A 17,349-nucleotide genomic window follows, 5' to 3' on the forward strand; every position below is an offset into this window, starting at 1 on the left:
GAGACGTCTCAGACATCGGCGTCTGCCCAATGGGGCTGCGCTGGTCAATTCCCTCAGCCTTCATTCGCTCCCCGCGAGTCACTCAACATCCACCCGCTCAACATCCACCAGACCTTGCTGGGCTGCGTGAAGAGGCATTTCCCTCTCGGTGACGCTGGCCTGAGCCGTACTGTATCACACTGTACTGTATCTCGAGATTGCCACTCACCGCACAGTATCGACATGAGATGCTGTGTGAGCATGAAGACCACCGTAGCGCGTTCACCGGCTCCGAATCATGGGCGAAGCGGACGCATCGTCGTAGTTCCTGTAGACATTGCTCCCTCATCATCCAGGCGAAAGTGCTTCTCCGGGGCAAAGTACAATAAAAGTATCAGAGCCCGCTCAAGTCCTGCGACTCCTCGCGCCGCCACCCAAGGCAGCGATCTACAAGCAGTCTCTCTATCTCCACGACGCCGTTATCACTGATATGCGATTGCGCCTCGGGCCTATCTTTAGTCTCCCAGCAGCCCGTGGCAGGTCAACACGGCGGGTGGCGCTCCCTCACAGCTTGTCTTACTCAGGCTCACACTTCGACCCTCTGGGCTCGCCCGCCCGTTATTATCGCTCCGGACGCACCCGGAATACTGCCGTCCGCGCCAGCTTGTGATGCCCAGGCACCACCCCCAGGGGGCAGGACGGAGCGTGCATCTCACCTCCTCTGTTGCTAGTCCCGAAGGCCCGCCCCCAGATATGTGGCCCTCGGGCATCTACGTACTCCCAGCTGGGGCTGCGGTTGGCCCAAGGCGTCTGATATGAACTTGCTCTCCGGAGATGCATGTTTCGCCTCTACTGACCGCGTGCGATGAAGGCAGGCCTCGAGGGTAGAAGATATAAACGGCCTGCTGAGACATGTCCAAAAGAATGTTGCATCGGTCGACACGCTCCAAAGACACACAAACATATAGCTGCTCTCCCTCTCTCCATCGACTCTTTGAGCCGGCAGATTCAAGACAACAAACAACACTCAACTGTCCATTGGCACTAGCATCGCCGAAGCCCCGCGATATCTTCTTATACACTTCCCTTCACAGCCATGGCGTTCGACATATCCGTGCTGTGGAAGGCCCCCGAGGTCAACTCCATCACCAAAAAGGCCCGCAGCATACCGGTGCTCAACCCCGTCAACGTCTATGGACGAGTCTTTTTCTTCTCGTGGATGGGCTTCATGCTCGGCTTCTGGGCTTGGTGAGTTTTCTTCTACCCCTGACCCCCTGAGTTAAGCAGCCTTCGAATAGCGTTGTGGCTGACAAGATGCATCACAGGTACACGTTCCCTCCGCTGTTGACGGTCACCATCAAACAGGACCTTCACCTCAGCCCGACCGAAGTCGCCAACTCCAACATCATCTCCCTCTGCGCGACGCTGCTCCTCCGCTTCGTCGCCGGCCCTCTCTGCGACATGTTTGGCGCTCGCAAGGTCTTTGCCTCGCTTCTGCTCATCGGCTGCCTGCCCATCGGTCTCGCGCCCCTCGTCAAGTCCGCGGCCGGCCTGTACGTCTCCCGGTTCTTCATCGGCGTCCTGGGCGCCACCTTTGTGCCCTGCCAGGTGCTGTGCACCGCCTGGTTCGACAAGAACGTCGTCGGCACGGCCAACGCCCTGGCCGGCGGCTGGGGCAACGCCGGCGGCGGTATCACCTACTTCATCATGCCGGCCGTCTTCGACTCGCTCGTCGCCAGCCAGGGTATGAGCCCGCACGAGGCCTGGCGCGTCACCTTCGTCGTGCCCCTCATCTGTCTCATCGCCTGCGGCACCGGCATGTTCCTGCTCTGCCCCGACACTCCCGTCGGTAACTGGAACGACCGGCACGAGAGCCTGGAGAAGAACCTCCAGGCCCTGGGGCTCAACGACGTCGGCGTCATGACCCCTTCCGCCTCCGGCTCCGGATCACTCTCTGAACGGCCCTCGGACGAGGAAAAGGCCGAGTCGTCGGACGACGACCTCGAGAAGCGCAAGATGTCGGCCGCGCAGGCCCTCGAGGCCGCCCGCGGCGAGACGGTGGCCAAGCCCACATTCAAGGACGCCCTCGGCGTCATCTTCTCGCTGCAGACGCTCTTCTTCGTCGCCACCTACTCGTGCTCCTTTGGCGGCGAGCTGGCCATCAACTCGGTCCTCAGCTCCTACTACAAGGCCAACTTCCCGCACCTGGACCAGACCAAGGCGAGCAACTACGCCGCCATCTTCGGGTTCCTCAACTTCGTCACGCGGCCCATGGGCGGCGTCATCGCCGACCTGCTCTACAACCGCTTCGGGCGCAACCTGTGGATGAAGAAGGGCTGGATCACGACCTGCGGCCTGCTCACCGGCGCGCTGCTCATCGTCGTCGGGCGCGTCAACCCGTCGGAGAAGAACGGGCTCAACATCGGCGTCATGGTCGGCATCGTGACCGTCGCCGCAATCTTCCTCGAGGCCGGCAACGGCGCCAACTTTGCCCTCGTGCCGCACGTGCACCCGTCCGCCAACGGCATCCTGTCGGGCGTCACCGGCGCGGGAGGCAACCTCGGCGGCGTCGTCTTCGCCATCATCTTCCGCTTCATGGACAGCGGCAAGGGCTACGACAAGGGCCTGTGGATCATTGGCGTCGTCACCATTGCGCTGAACCTGGCGGTGTGCTGGATCCCGCCGCGGCCCAAGGGCCAGATCGGCGGGCAGTGAGGTGAAACGAACGAAACGGAACGGTGTTGAGAGGAACTCGCGTTTTAAGGATCTCGGGAGCGACGTTTTGTGTCTTTGTTTCAAGTCTGTCCATTGCGGCAATACAGGGAGGCATACTGATTGGCAGGCGGGCGTTTGGCGTTGAAGATTATGACCCTTAGACGAGAGACCTACACAACCTATTTCCTAATTGATATCCAAAAGTTGATCAAAACTATCCTCAAGCATGACTCTCTCGTGATGCGTCTTACACCTTCGCTAGGCAACTCAAGCCACAACACCAAGAAAACCTTCAACAACCCCCTGCTTCCACGATCGCTTTTCTTTTTCGATTCAGTTGCAAGGCCCAGTGTCGCAGTAACCAGGGGGCGTGCGCAGTGCCGATCCCCCATCAGCCCCCTCCCTGTCTCTCCACCGTGGGCCGTGAAGATCTCACTTTTTGGAGCAGACGCACAAGCCACCCCTGGCAGTTTGCGAGTGAGACCTACCCCTCGACGTCATCCGAGACAACGTCTTCCCGGGCCGACATCGACAGCGCCAAGCCAAGTGTACCTTTTTTCGTTCCTGCCGCCACGAGGCTACGGCTCGCTCAGTCTTGCCGGCGCGTATAGTCATGGCCGCTCCCTCGACTTGGCCGTGGCGAACCCTCGTGTCGTGACGTCGCGACACCACTCGACACGAGCCGGACACGGCGGGTGGCAATCCGCGGAGAATTCACCGTAGCTTCCGGTCCCGCCGTCGTGGATGCGCCACGCCAAAGGTCCGGCTGCGCGACATTCTTGTCTTACATGATGGCTGAGATGTCGAGGTCTCGACTTGGCCCCGCCCTGTCTCACATTCCAACGCGCGTCGATGTCCCATGTTTCATACCGAACAGCAAGCCCTCAAAATAAACACCAAACGTACTCCTCACCAAAGGGCCAACCCGATATTGTCTTCGTGATAACGTGAGAGCTGTATTCGTCACTCAAGTAGCATGGGCCGTGGCCCTCTATTACTGGTGACGCCGCACTGCAGTGTCGGCGTCGCAAGGAGAGCCCGGGTTACGGGAAGGAGGGCAGCGCGCCTGTCCAACATCAAGTCTAGTAGTACAATCCGGAGCCTTTTCCAACCCATTCCCCTGAGCAAACCGTGTGCGATGACTTGGGCAATGCCTCGAGGCGGCCCTTCACCGGAGCGCCCCAGAGCCAGGCTCCCAAACGCGCTGAAGATTATTCCGTCGTGAAGAGTAAATCAGAGCAAAAACCTGCCCAACATCTGACCAAAAGAGAACCTTACATGGCCATAAGGGCGACGAAGACACCAGCAACGACGCTGAGGGAGCCAGCGCCAACCAGCGAGGCACCGGCAGTGGGGACAACCGTGGCGCCCGTCGTCTTGGACGGGTTGACGATGGCGGTGCTGGTGATGACAACGGGGCCAGTCGAGCTGGCAGGCTTGGTGGTGAGAGTCGTCGAGTTGCTGGGCACCGAGCTGGTGGTCTTGCGGATAGTGGTAGACGTGGTGGTGTTGTGCTGAGCGTGCGTGGTCGTGGTCGACGTGGGCACAGGGCTCGAGGACAGCGTGATCGTCTTGGTGCCGTGCGACGTGGTCAGGGTGGCGGAAGCGGTGCCAGTTGCGCTGCCAGTGGCGCTGCCGGTCGTCTTGCCATTGCCCTTGATGTGGAACCGGTTGGAGTACTGGAACACCGTGGTGTCGCTGGCAACCTCGATGACAAGGCCGTACACAGCCTTGTCACCGAGAGCAGAGCTGATCTTCCACTCATAACGGAGAGCCGAGTTCTTGACACCAGCTGCGAAAAGGTCAGTCGCACGTTTCAAACACTTGCAGCATAGGGGATTGATAGAACTGACTGGCGATGGTGTCGAGGGGCACCTGAGTCTCCTGAGTAGCGCCGCCGATGAGACGAATGTTGACGATGGCGTCGGCGTACTTGGCGGCAGTGCGAACCGGGGGCTGCCACTCGATGGTGTAGGTCGAGCCGGCGGTGAGAACCTCGTCCTTGAGGGGCTTGGTGACGGGGTTGAAGTCCGGGTTCTGCGCGAAGGCAGTGGCGGCCAGGGCCACGAGAGCAGTAAGAGTGAAGCGCATCGTGACTGTGAAAGGTATGCTGCTGGTGAGTAGCGGCTTGAACTGTAAGTTGGTGACAGGTAAAGAGTGACTTGGGCGTTGTACAAAAGAGTGTGGTCGGCGAGGAGCCTTTGTTTAAAGAATGAACGACACAAGAGAGTCTGTCTGGATGGGTGGGAGGGAAGGGGAGGAAAGAGAGAAAAGAGCCGCACGGCTCGAGGTGGTGGTCTGGCGGAAGAAGTACCGTCGACGAGAGGGGAAGGACCGAGCCAAGCCTGCCTGCCTGCCTTGCCTTCAGTCCCTGCCCGTAAGCCCACCCCCCATCTCCATCCCGTCTCCCACGTCCCCAGCATCCATCCATCCACCGCCGGGCACTCGGGCACTGGGAAACTGGGCGGGCCAGGGCAGGCATGCTGCCATCTGGACGAACGCGCTTGCCCATCGTCGAAGTGGGAAGTGGAGACAAGTGCTGCGGCGCGGGTGTCGGCGGCGTCGTGCGAGCAGGTGGGCGGAGCAGGTACGTACCGATGGCATTTGGCCCCTGCTCCTTCCCAGAGTGCACTCAAGCCAGTCACAGGCAGGCGTGGTCCTGCAGCGCCGGGGCCTAGCTTGCCATTCTGGGATGTGTGCCTGCTGATGACGGGATCGAGAGCGTGGCCGTGTGGGGTCCCGCCAGGGGAAAAGCAAATTGCTTCTGCAGGAATTGGGGCCCGCGATTGGTGATGGGCTGGATGCGCCCGGCCGAGCCTTCCTCTGGCGCTGCGACGGCCAATTAGTGCAGGATGCGAGGTCCCGCACCGCGCCAGCTTCCTTTCCTTTAGCCAGCCCAGCATCCCAGCTCTCCAGCCCGGCCCAGCCCAAAAGGCCCAGCCCGCAGCAGGCGCGGCGCGGTGCTGTGCTGCTGGCTGCTTGCTGCTGGGTGGCCGTGGCCATTGCCGGCGGCTGACTCGGGGCCTGGTCTGGAGTCTGCCCGGACGGGCTCAATGGGTGAATGCATCAGGCTTGACTGCGGCAGCCAGTGCCCTGGAAGTTGGCCGCCGACACCACCTGCATCCATGGCGCGACCCTCCCACCCCGACTAAACCAGATCGCGCAGTGCCCGAACAGCACAATCCCTGGATCTCACAGGGGAATTTTCTTCGAGAGGCGAGTGCAAGGCACAGGGGAAAAGGTTCACTTTTGCAACACTCCCTTCGGCGGGCCCTCCTGCTTCGTGTCTGGGTACTGGTCATGATGCCACCAGCCACCAGCGGCACCGAAAATAAACACCCCATTCCCCCCAGCAGAGCTAATATAAAGGGCCCAGCGCTGCCAGCCATCAACCAGGGGCCGCGACACGAACGCGCGAATGGTGCAGCGTCACTCGACGCCACGGAAAACCGCCATTCTGTCGTCAGACGCTCCAGAAAGAGCGCAATCTGCAAGTGTCGACGCAGCCCGGGCATCAGCCGCACGCGCGCTTGATTAGCCACGAAACCCGTCGGGCGGTGCCAGCATCGTCGCCCACCCTCTCCCGTGGTCCTGATGTGGGCAAGGCAGATTGCGCTCCCCGTTTTGGCGCCATCCGTCCATCCATTGTTTGCGCCCGCCCACTCTTGCCACTCGTCCACTGAACGGGAGCGCCGGTTCTGTGCGAGACGGCGCGAGGACGGCGCATGAAGCCCAGGAGCCACGATGTGACCATGCAAACAGCCTGTCCCGTCGTGGACAGTCCCGATCTGCCGCCGTCGCCCCGTGACTCCAGCGCTTGGATCCGACACCCCGGTCTAGCGACCCCCGTAATGGCAGCAAACTCCAGCACGGGGGCCAAACGAGTTATCGTCGGGCACTCGCGCTGGAACCGTTTCTTGCGGTGCTACTGGCCTGAAGGCAATACGGCGGACGTAACAAAGGACGACGCGCGCGACCAGCCCTACCAAGCCATGGAAATGGAACCTCTGCAAATCCGGCCCAGACCGCCCCGCCATCATCGCATCCATCGGTTTACTAGTCACACCCGCCTAACGCTCCCTTGCTCTTGGCCGCCCGTGCCAACAGCAAACATGTCCGCAGTTGGGCCCACGTCGTTCAGCACGGGCATGCCGTTTGCTGCCCGTCTTTTCTACATCGAGAACGGACCGTCTGCCGCGCCGGCGGGCAGCCCAGTGGCGGCAGGGCAGGCCCGGGCCCTGTCAATCGTGTCTTGCAGGGGAACAAACGCTCAGAGTTTGATCGAGGTTCGGCAACACGTGGGCACGCAATACTGCTATGCAGTCACGCTTGTATCCCTAATCGTGCCTGTAGATGGCGAGCTCTGTCCTCGGTCACGCAGTTGGCAAAGGCAAACCCTTCGTGCTTCCGAGCAAGGATACCGTTGCCACCTCCGGTCCAGCATTCGCACTCCTGGCGGGTTGGAGAATTCATGTGGCAATGGCCGGAGCAAAGCCAATCTCGACTCATAACCCACCCTGGAGCTTGTGGAGCTTGGTACGACTTGTCAGTGACACGGCGTGTTGGTTTTTCCTCCATGCGAGAGCACATTCCCGCAAGGATCTAGGATCGTGTCACCCTTGGATTCGAAGGTCTGATCCGTCGACGGCATGATCTAAGACATCACAAGGCAAGGCAACGTGGTTGCCCACAAGGGTCAACATCTCCTCAGCTCCCGGCGGCCTATACATAGCCAGCCTCGCGGCAGATGCCACACCCGAGGCGGGTGCGCCGCGATGGCTTCGACTATTGACTTTGCGCGCGTAAGCGTGCTCGACTTGGCGCATTGCCCTCCAAAGCTGGGCAGACGTGCATGGACAACAGCGCCTCGCTGCAGCCACGGCAGTTGTCCGAGCTCATGTGCCGGGGCTGAGAGACGACCGGCGAGCCAAGACCACGAGGGCCGGCTGAAGTGCTGTGGTGCAAGTGAAGCGTCTTGATACGCCGCCTGTCGATATCCGAGTCCCAGCCCAAGATGCAGCGGCGCTGCATTGTCTCGCGACACTCTGCGCCGGAGCAGCCATTGGCCGCCCGCTGTCGAGCCCGTGCCGTTTCTGTAGATTGAGCTCGACACCTTCCACGAATGAGTGGCAGCTGCCAGCCGCAGCTTGCGCCACAGTGGTCAGCCCCACCCAAGTTGACCTGCTTGAATTCTGGAAAGCGCGTCAGGGACATTTCCTGCCATTTTGTGTTAACTCAACTTCAGCGGTTGGACATTAACACCCACTTTCGCCCCCAGCCAATGGCGCGTCGCTACGGGACCCATAATAATTCTACCCAGCAGCCTCGCGCGAACCTCCATCCCTCGCTCCTCTCTCAGCCTCGTGGTTCAACGACCCTAATCCAGTCATGGACATCGACAGCCGTGACGAGCTGGCGGCTGCGACGCCTCCCCTCAAGCGCAGGAGGACAGACGATGACACCTCGCGGCGTTCGGGCTCGCCGGATGGCGACGCGCCGAGACGCGGCCACCCCATAATCCGCAGACGAAGCTCGACGGACAACGAAGCAACCAACGGCAACGAGTATCCCTCGTCGCGTCAACGCCCCTCGCGGTCGCCGTCACCCTCCCGCTCCCGCTCGCGGCGGCGCTCTAGGTCGCGGTCCAGCTCCAGCTCTCGGACGCGCTCAGAATCCGCGCCGCAGTCGCGCACCAGATCCCATTCCCGCCGCCGCTCTCCCTCTCCCAGCACCTCAGACCGCACCCGCTCCGAATCCTACTCTCCGAGGCCGCGACAAGCGCCAACGCCTCCTCACGAGCCCCTTCGACCCGACTACCGGCCTAGGCTCGTTCTACATGGCCACACGAAACCTGTCTCCCAAGTGCGGATATCGCCCAATGGCCGGTTCATCGCCTCGGCGTCCGCAGACGCGACGCTCAAGATCTGGGATGCCGCGACCGGCGCGCACATGGACACTCTTGTTGGACACATGGCGGGAGTCAGCTGCCTCGCTTGGACTCCCGATAGCAATACTCTTGCCAGCGGCTCCGACGACAAGGCCATTCGGCTGTGGGATCGCGTAACCGGCCGGCCCAAAACGACGACGCGCAAGTCGAGGGCAGGCCAGGAGATTGCCGCCCTGCGAGGCCACCACAACTATATTCACTGCCTTGCGTTCTCACCAAAGGGCAACATTCTGGCCAGTGGATCTTATGACGAAGCAGTGTTTCTCTGGGATGTGCGGGCCGGGCGACTTATGAGGAGCTTGCCTGCTCATAGCGACCCTGTGAGCGGCATCGACTTTTGTCGCGACGGGACACTGGTCGTCAGTTGCTCAACGGATGGTTTGATGTATGTTCTCGATCTGCAAAATTGCCGTGCGTCCCGATATTAACGAACTACAGCCGGGTTTGGGACACATCTACAGGCCAGTGCCTGCGTACCCTTGTCCACGAGGACAATCCCGCCGTAACGAATGTCTGCTTCTCTCCCAATGGCCGCTTTGTCTTGGCCTTTAACCTGGACAACTGCATACGCCTATGGGACTACGTGGCGGGCACCGTCAAGAAGACGTACCAGGGCCATCGCAACGAGAAGTTTGCCATCGGCGGCTGCTTCGCCGTGCTCGACGGTGAGCCCTTCATTGCGTCGGCCAGCGAGGACGGCGACATTGTCCTATGGGACGTCAAGAGCAAGGATATACTACAGCGTGTGCCGGGCCACAAGGGCATTTGTTTCTGGGTGGACGTGCACGGCGAAACGATGGTGAGCGCTGGCCAGGACAATACCGTGCAGGTGTACCGTCATAGAGGGAGCAGTAACGGCACCAATGGGGTGGTGGACGCAAGCAAGGCGGGCTCTGAAAAGCTGCTAGGGGAGTTGCCCATACGGCAGGAAGACGTCAAGGCTGAGAATGCCTGATGTAATGACTATGATGATCACGACACTAGGCTGACTCTTAGACGCAAATGATCTCTATTGCTCTGCTACCTGTGCCAGACGCCGTTTTGTGTCCTGAAAGGGTGCCATGCTGCCGCCAGTTGCAGAAATCTGCCGACCCTTGCCACGTTCACCTCCCGAATGTTTCCTAACTCCCAGACTTTGGTTCGTCAGTGAACCTCGTGCGCGCCTTCCATGCGCGCGGATGCCCCCGTCGAAGCCATTCATTGGTACTCAACCTGCACGCTGTGGCTGGCGACGCGCTTTCCCTGGTAGATGACTGCAAACTCGGCGATGCCTCCAGCGCATCTCATCTCGATCTCATATCTGAGAACGTGATAGGAAATTCCAATCTTGTTTGTCTCGGTGGGAAGGGTGTTGATCGATATTGGCTCGTTCCATGAGACGGTGCAGAGGCTCTTGACGCAGTCGTCGTGTCGAGTCGGTGGTGGCTTTGCCATCGTAAAGTAAAACGTGCTCCTCTGGAGGTCCAATTTTTTCCCTTTCAGAGTAAAGTCAAAAGTTCTGAAATATCCACTTTTGAAGGTTGTAGTTTCGTTAAGATCTTGTCCCTGGAATACCATCAGCAGCTTCTTCTTGAGCGATTGTCCTGGGCATTGTCAGGTACCTCCACAACACACCATTCCATTTGGTTATCTGCTCGCCATTCGAGCAAGTGTTTGTCGAAACATTTGTCCCGAGCCAGATGTTTGGCGCCGTCCCATGTCACAATCAGGCGCAAGCCGTAGCTGGCACGAGCTACTCGTGCTTTCACAGCCACTGGCGGCGGGCGCAGCAGATTGCGGACGGTGCGACCGTACATGACTGCGCCCTGGCATATAGCGGTCCACCTGAAAAGCTCGGTCAGTAAGCCGAGTAAAATCATCAAGAGATCTCGACTCACGGCCCATGTCCCGTTGGCTGGTGAATCTCGGTTGAGGTTGGAACCGCTTCGCGCAGCCGGTCATGCAGATAGGGGCTGCGACCAAATCCACCCACAAGCACGACATACTGATAAAGTAAGTGGCTGTCCAAGACTTGTCCCTTCTGCACATTGACGGCTTACCTTTGCCGGCTTCTGGTACTTGGCTTGGATGGCCGCCAGCTGCTGCATCACGAGCTCCTCAATCTTGCTCACAACACTGTCGAACACCGACGAGATGTCGGACCTTTGTTGATCGAATCAGTAGGGAGTCATCGGGGAGTAACAGCTACAAGAAGGCACTCACGAGCTGAATTCTAATTCTCTGATACGCTTTTGACCTCGGCCGGGGGCCTGGCACACGGCAGGAAGATCCTCAACCGTCCAGGTGGCTTGTTTGCCATTGAATTGGGGCTTGATGCTGTGCTCCCAATTGTCGTTGAGGAACTTTCTCTTCACGTGGTGGTTGAATTTCCCGAAAATCACGCGGCCGACCTTCCTCTCGACCAACTTGAGGAATTCCTCGTCGAGGAAAACACCTCCGCACAAATCTCCTGAGCCGAGATCAGATAAGGCTTGATGAAGTTCTCACGACATGCACGTACCTGCGCCTTTGACGCACTCCTTCACCTCAAATGGGACGACGCTCTCAATAACGTAGCTGATGAGGTCCTATAATTGGCGATGATCAGTCTTGCTCGCGGCGACAGAATGGGCCAGGTCTGGAGGCTTGGTACCGCTGTTCCCCCTCCCGCGTCACAAACGACCAGCGTATCTCCAACCTGGACAATATGTTAGCCGACGCTCTCGTAGTGAATGAGCGGGCCCTTTCTCCCCCTCCGGATGCTACTTGCCTTGACTGTCGACTTTTTGCAGAGGCTAGAGACGATCGCCAGCGCCGCAGCCTCTGGCTCCGAGACCAGATTCAGACGCGTTTCTCTACCTTGATGTTCTGCCAGTAAACCAGCCTTCTGAGCAGCCTGTCTCATACGGCCGTGAGCGTAGAGTGGCCACATGGCTGGAACCGTGATGACGATGTGAAACCTCGATTTGTCCACCAATTCTTTGCCAAGCTCTCGGGTGATGAGATTCAGGCTGTGCTCCCAGAGATGCTTCAGAAACGAAGCCGCCATGTCGACAGGATCCAGTTTATGATCGAACTGATACTCGCGGGCCGCTCGGAATTGGGTGGAACAGCGAACATGTTTCGGGACGTCCTTCTCCTCCAGAAGCAGTAGCTTGAACCAGCGAACACTCTGCGAGCGCGGCGGCACGCCGTAACCCCATCCAGTGACATTGCCGTTCTCATCGTGGCGCAAGGCCGTTGGTACCTTTTCTGTGTTGGAGCAGTTTCTCATGCTTGTGGACCAGTTTGAGACGATGCGAATGTTCTCGCAGTCCCCAGAGTCGGTCCAGGCGACTCCAGAGTAGCTGTCACGAAGCAGGTTAGAAAGGCTTAGGAAACTAATGTCGGCGTCGCGGCTTACGTGGTTCCAAAGTCGATTCCAACGATGATGGAATCCTCTATGGCATGAAGGAGACCTGAGAGGTCAGATAACGTGGCCATGATGAACCGGTGAGATGGGTATAGAAACACGTGACGCTACGTTGGCTCGTGAGCGGAGACCTGGGTCAAGAGTGAAGCCTGTGCACGAACTCTCGTGAGAGGGGAAGTGATGGCTAGTGGTGAACCGGAGATGGGAGGCAGAGGAGGTTGCTGAAGGGAGGGAAGGGAAAGAAGATGAAAGAAGAACTCCACTGGGCGCAAGAGTTCAGAGTCACTGATATAGTTTTCCGGTGGCCGAACAGGGCGGCTGCCGTGGCTGCACAGCTACGGAGAGAACACAGGGAGTCGAGTCACTGTAACCTGGAACGTCGATAGGAGGAGCGATGGTGAGCCCGCACTGCGAAACTCGGATCAACGTCGTCCCTTGTTTGCTTGTCATTTCACCCAGATACTGGCTAATACCCTGGCGTCATATACTGAAAGCGCACACCGTAAACTCGTGAGCAAATCACGAACAGGATGGAGACTCGTTAACTTCGCACGCTGAAACTAAGCTGCGATACCTCGCGATCTACAATGCATGGCAGCGACTTGTTCCCTGACGTTAAAATTGCCCTGCAAACGTCGGGCCGTATCCCAAGACGTTGAGCTCAGAGTGGACGATCTGGCGGGTCCAAAGCCTGTCAGTTTCCGACACATTGAGCGTGCTCTCATCTTCTGAGCACCATTCGACGATGGCATTATGCTCCATGAACACGGCCACCATGGACCTCCACAAGTCCATCGCGGCAGCATCGCCGTCAGACCGAGCGTTGTAGTGCTGAAGAACGGCAAACTCAACGGCGTACTGCTCGTACTCATCGTCAAATTGGTTTACGCGACCACCCTGGCGGAAACACTCTCGGAGGTTATCCTCGGTGGGGTCATGCTTGAAGACGTCAAAGGGGTTTTTGGACATCATTTTGGAAATCTACGTCGTGGGATTCTACGATTGGTATAATAGAATGGCAGGGAGTGTCGTGATGTCGTGAGTGAACCGGAGTAATGGTGTACGATGATGAGCTGGCAAGAAGGCATATCCAAGCTGTTGCCGGCTACCTTTATAGAGGCTGGAGAGGGTATTCTGAACATTGAGAGTGAGTCCGTCTGTTTTTCGAAGGCTGTGATGTGGTGAGGCATTGAGAGCCGTCGCCGGTGTGGGATGAGACTTGGCGAGGACGGCGAGGACGGAGATGAGCTCTGCCAGCTACGATTGAAGTAGTGACTTTCGTCGTACATGAGGGCGACGCCTGGTACACACAAGCTTCGCCCGGAGATGGCTCTAGTAGCAGTTTCTATCACAGGTGAGAGCGATATCTCACTGCGCGTGAATCAAGTGAATCGTGACCGCTGAGGGACTAGGAAGAATAAGATGGGAACCCATCGCCCCGCCCATGAGAGCGGCTATCTGTGTGAGTGAGTGAATCAAGTGAGTTTCTAGTCAGTGCACTAAGACGGACGAGGCGGAGGACTGTGAATGCCATAGAGTCATGTCCAAACCGAATGAATCGCAACGCGGCCCGCGCAAGAATGAGCGACTTTTGTTTGCTGAAATCAGTCGCGCCGAGCTAGGACGACTGATTGTTGGGCGCGCGACTCTCCTAGATAGGGCATTGGAGGGACTGTGACGAGCCCCCAAGACAAAGGGGAGCAGGTGACGGGTGGTGAGTGAGGCACGAGCGAGGCGCCGACGATGGTGAGTGGCCGGATCGAGGTTGGAGGTGACGAGCATGGGCTGCGATTGATTGGGCGGGAGGGCAGTGAAAGCCGGGGTGGTGGTGGGTGGAGCAGTGACTTGCTCCAGTGATGAGGGAGGCTTCCAGGTTCCAAGTTTGGAGCGCGGGAGGCGGGCGGGCATGGCGGGCCCCCCGCCGTCGCTGCTCCAGTGGATCACAGGGTCGCCTGCGCCGTTGCAGCACCCGACGGCGCTCGTAGTGGGGACGGCTGCTGCCACTGCCAGTGTCACGCCCAACTGCCACAGTGCCGGCCCCCGCCCTGGCCAATGCCCAGTGGAGCCCCAATGCAGAGGGCGCCGAGGTAAGGTATCAAGGGTTCTGAGAGGGTCCCCGCCTCCACTGGTGCCGGCGGGCTTGGGGTCCTTGGGGGGTCCTTGGGGCCGCCCAGGCAGATCCGCCGGGGGGCCTGTCCCTTTGAGGGTTCCCGTCAATGCGCCTGCCAGAGGGAGCTGTCGCGGGATCGGCGCTTGGCCACCAGGGCTTCAGCGCTCACTGGTCGCTCAGATTCAAGGGACGAGGACCGGACGGTTACAGCGCACGAGGTTGGTGAGTGCCCGCTCCCTGCAGCGCCTGCACGGACAGAGACAGATTCGACAGGCCCTGCGCTCTCCACTGGCCGGCAGCCAGCACAGGTGCATTTGAAGTCTCCAACATCCATCCATCCATCATCAACGAGACAGCACCAGGTGGGTTCCTCCTGCACGCCCGCCCGCCACCCTCTCACTCTCTCACTCTTTCTCTCCACCTCCACTTGCCTCGTCACCTCCACCGCTGATAAAGGCGTCCCGCCCGCGCCTTTCGGCCGTCTCCTCAATCGCCCCTCTCGCCCTTGTGCCCATCGGCAACGACATCGACGACATCGACGGCTTTGGCAATCAAACGCAAAGGGCGCCTCTCGCCCTTTGTTCCTCGCCCGACACTCGACGCTCGACGCCGCGACAAAGACGCTCCGCGCCCTCCCGTGTCTGGGCGGCTGCGAGACAGCGACGGGACCTGCTGGGGTTCCATCGACGGCGACGGCGCAGGCGGTGTATGTGGCGCCTCGTCCCCAATAGTACCGAGTGCCCGCAAAACAAACCATCACCGCTGTCCGCCGCGGTGTTGCGTCCATAACTTGTGCAGGGGAAACATCGAGTCGGCATCAGCACCAGCGCCACCGCCAGCAACAGCACCCGCGTCGCCCGTCCGTGCTCAACAAAGAAGCAACAAACCGCCGTGTTTGTTTTCTGCGCTTGCCCGCCCGCTGCATGCACTGCGCTCTCCCCGCCGGGCGCCGCGACAGCTGGGCTGGATCGTCTGGAATGCAGGCACCGGCCGTCTGACTCGAGCGACCAGAGTTTATTGTCTCACCAACTCACACCTATTTTTCACTCTCGCCCGCTCATCCGCTGCATCCTTTATTTACTCGACCTCTGCGTGCTCCTCACGGCCGTTCCGGACCCCTCTTTCGCTCTCTCTGTTTGCCTCACTCGCTTCGCCTCACACTCACATCTCGGTCGGCGTGCACAGAGTCGCAGCAGCCTCGACCGCACCAGAACCGCCCCGAGCGTCGCGACCCCAGATTCTGCCCCGGTCCAGGCCACCCGGCTGTAGCTGACGGCCCATCCGTTCCGGTGCCCCTGCTACTGCGACGAATCGACGTGCCTCGAGACACCCTGTTCCAGAACCGCTTGGCGGCACACGGCGGGCCATTCTGCGACACCTGAAGCACCACTTGCCGCCTCCTCTTCTACCTGCCGGGTCCTCGTCACGTCAACCTTCCCGTCCGCGGGACGGACTGCACTGCTCTTCTTCAATTCGACCGTGACGCTTAGCCGTCCTCCCTGCCAGTGCTGCTCATTCTCGCTCATACACACGCACACGCGCGCGCACTCACCACCACTACATGCCCGTCGCAGCGCACACCCGGCGCCATGGAACCCGTTCCTGAGACGGAGCGAATGGAGGAGTTCAAGTCCTCACCGGTCCCTTCACTGCGCCTCGGCAATGCAAACGCCCCCATCCCAAGGCTCGACCTCGACGCGACCCGGAAGCCACCAACCGTGCGCCGCAGCACGGACCCGTGTCCCTCTTCGCCCAGCGCGTCTTCATGGAGCACCGCGACCGTCGCCTCGCTTCCGTATCGCCCTCGGACCGCCTCTCCGCTCTCTGGTTCTCACGGCCGTTCAAAATCAGTCGCTAGCCTCGCCGTGCCCATGTCGCGCACGCAGTCCATGCCAGGCGTCAGCGGATCTGGCCGCATCCTCTACTCGCCGCAGCTGCGGCCCGCTAGCCCATCGGGATCCCCTAGTCGCGTTCGCACGCCGCGGAAGCCTGTCGACGAGGCATTCCCGCCGACGTCTCCGGTCCGGACCTCGGTCCTGGAACCGGATCGGCGGTCCACGCCCGGCGAGAGAAGCACCTCTCCGATCCTGGGCACTTCCTTCAACACCGTGAACCGCCTGCGCCCGGCGTCGCCACTGCGCAGCTTTGCTCCGCCGAGTACCAGTTCCCTCTCCGTTTTGCCCTCCACGCCCTCGTCCAATTCTTCCGCGTCATCATTCCGTGCATACGATGCATTCGCGCCATATGGTGGGGGATTCTCGTCTGTACCTTCGACGCCGACATCCGCACGGTCAAGGAGCCCCAGTATATCCAGTCTGGAGACCATCCCCGACTCGCCGGACGCAGAGGAAGCCGCGTTGGAAGCTGAGAGGATGGCACAGTTGAAGGCAGCCGCGGATGCCGCCGAAGGCAGCGATTCATCCGACTCGTCCTCGTCCAAGGGGCGCAACGGCGGCGGCAGTAACAATTCGGATGTCCCTGTTCGCGGGCGGACCATGAGCTACGGCTCGAGAGACAAGCGCAAGCGATGGAGCGTTTGCGGTGCCGAGCGACGGGGCGACATTGACCTGGAAACTATCTGGGAGGACTGAGATGTGAAATTGGAAGACGTCCTTTGATCGTGTTCTCGGAGTTTGGAACCGGCACCAGCCGAGACTTTGGCGACCTCGACACGAAAGCTGCCCTCGACATGCCACGTTCCCTTCGACTTGCTCACGTCGCAGGATCAACACAGGCTTTGTATCTTGCTCAAGTGTCTCACGGTTTTGGCCCCGTGGCTGCGACCCGCGATGGCACCGATACATTCTGCGTCTCAGGGCGGGGCAACGCTGGATGCGATTGAAATCGTCAAGGTTCTGCTTGAATAGCTACCGCGGGGCGCCCTCAGAGCCTGTCTGGCGCACGATCGACGCATCACCTACCACTGGGGTCTGCTAGGGAGTTGGGGCACACGACGTTCACTCCAGACCCATGTGACGGCGTGCAGCCTGCCTGGCAGCCATGTCGGTATCATGGTCTTGGACCAAAGACTGACATCGGGTCTACTGCGCAGAAAGCGTCGCTGACCCATCCGACACGCCTGGTCCTATTTTGGGGCCTATTCGCCGCATCTTTGTTTGGGAGTTCGCGGGGCGGAGACGCCAGTGACGTATCGTCTGGCATTTTCATGAACGGAGAGAAAGAATTCGACTGTTTTCGCATCAGCAT

The 17,349-nt window shown here is 59.8% G+C and overlaps 6 protein-coding genes across 6 annotated transcripts; 3 read left to right on the plus strand and 3 right to left on the minus strand.

Annotated features, from left to right (window-relative positions):
* Positions 1-1,075: 1,075 nt before the first annotated feature.
* PLICBS_002550 (uncharacterized protein) lies at positions 1,076-2,694 on the plus strand (the record flags this gene model as incomplete). The annotated part of the gene is made up of 2 exons (XM_018322240.2): positions 1,076-1,227; positions 1,305-2,694. 2 exons carry the CDS (start codon positions 1,076-1,078, stop codon positions 2,692-2,694), a joined length of 1,542 nt encoding a protein of 513 aa, XP_018179720.1.
* Positions 2,695-3,968: 1,274 nt separating this feature from the next.
* PLICBS_002551 (uncharacterized protein) lies at positions 3,969-4,785 on the minus strand (the record flags this gene model as incomplete). Its single annotated transcript, XM_018322241.2, has 2 exons — positions 3,969-4,486; positions 4,548-4,785. 2 exons carry the CDS (start codon positions 4,783-4,785, stop codon positions 3,969-3,971), a joined length of 756 nt encoding a protein of 251 aa, XP_018179721.2.
* Positions 4,786-8,082: 3,297 nt separating this feature from the next.
* PLICBS_002552 (uncharacterized protein) lies at positions 8,083-9,596 on the plus strand (the record flags this gene model as incomplete). The annotated part of the gene is made up of 2 exons (XM_018322242.2): positions 8,083-9,026; positions 9,080-9,596. 2 exons carry the CDS (start codon positions 8,083-8,085, stop codon positions 9,594-9,596), a joined length of 1,461 nt encoding a protein of 486 aa, XP_018179722.2.
* A 242-nt stretch (positions 9,597-9,838) lies between these two features.
* Positions 9,839-12,103, minus strand: PLICBS_002553 (uncharacterized protein; the record flags this gene model as incomplete). The annotated part of the gene is made up of 8 exons (XM_065600043.1): positions 9,839-10,224; positions 10,371-10,465; positions 10,519-10,625; positions 10,681-10,783; positions 10,844-11,090; positions 11,142-11,208; positions 11,340-11,967; positions 12,024-12,103. 8 exons carry the CDS (start codon positions 12,101-12,103, stop codon positions 9,839-9,841), a joined length of 1,713 nt encoding a protein of 570 aa, XP_065456115.1.
* Positions 12,104-12,647: 544 nt separating this feature from the next.
* Positions 12,648-13,004, minus strand: PLICBS_002554 (uncharacterized protein; the record flags this gene model as incomplete). Its single annotated transcript, XM_018322244.2, has 1 exon — positions 12,648-13,004. The coding sequence occupies one exon, from the start codon at positions 13,002-13,004 to the stop codon at positions 12,648-12,650; it is 357 nt and encodes a 118-aa protein (XP_018179724.2).
* A 2,727-nt stretch (positions 13,005-15,731) lies between these two features.
* On the plus strand, positions 15,732-16,733 carry PLICBS_002555 (uncharacterized protein; the record flags this gene model as incomplete). Its single annotated transcript, XM_018322245.2, has 1 exon — positions 15,732-16,733. One exon carries the CDS (start codon positions 15,732-15,734, stop codon positions 16,731-16,733), a length of 1,002 nt encoding a protein of 333 aa, XP_018179725.2.
* Positions 16,734-17,349: the final 616 nt, after the last annotated feature.

This window comes from Purpureocillium lilacinum (genome assembly GCF_023168085.1).
Source record: "Purpureocillium lilacinum CBS 284.36 DNA, scaffold_2, whole genome shotgun sequence".
NCBI classification, from domain to species: Eukaryota; Fungi; Ascomycota; class Sordariomycetes; order Hypocreales; family Ophiocordycipitaceae; genus Purpureocillium; species Purpureocillium lilacinum.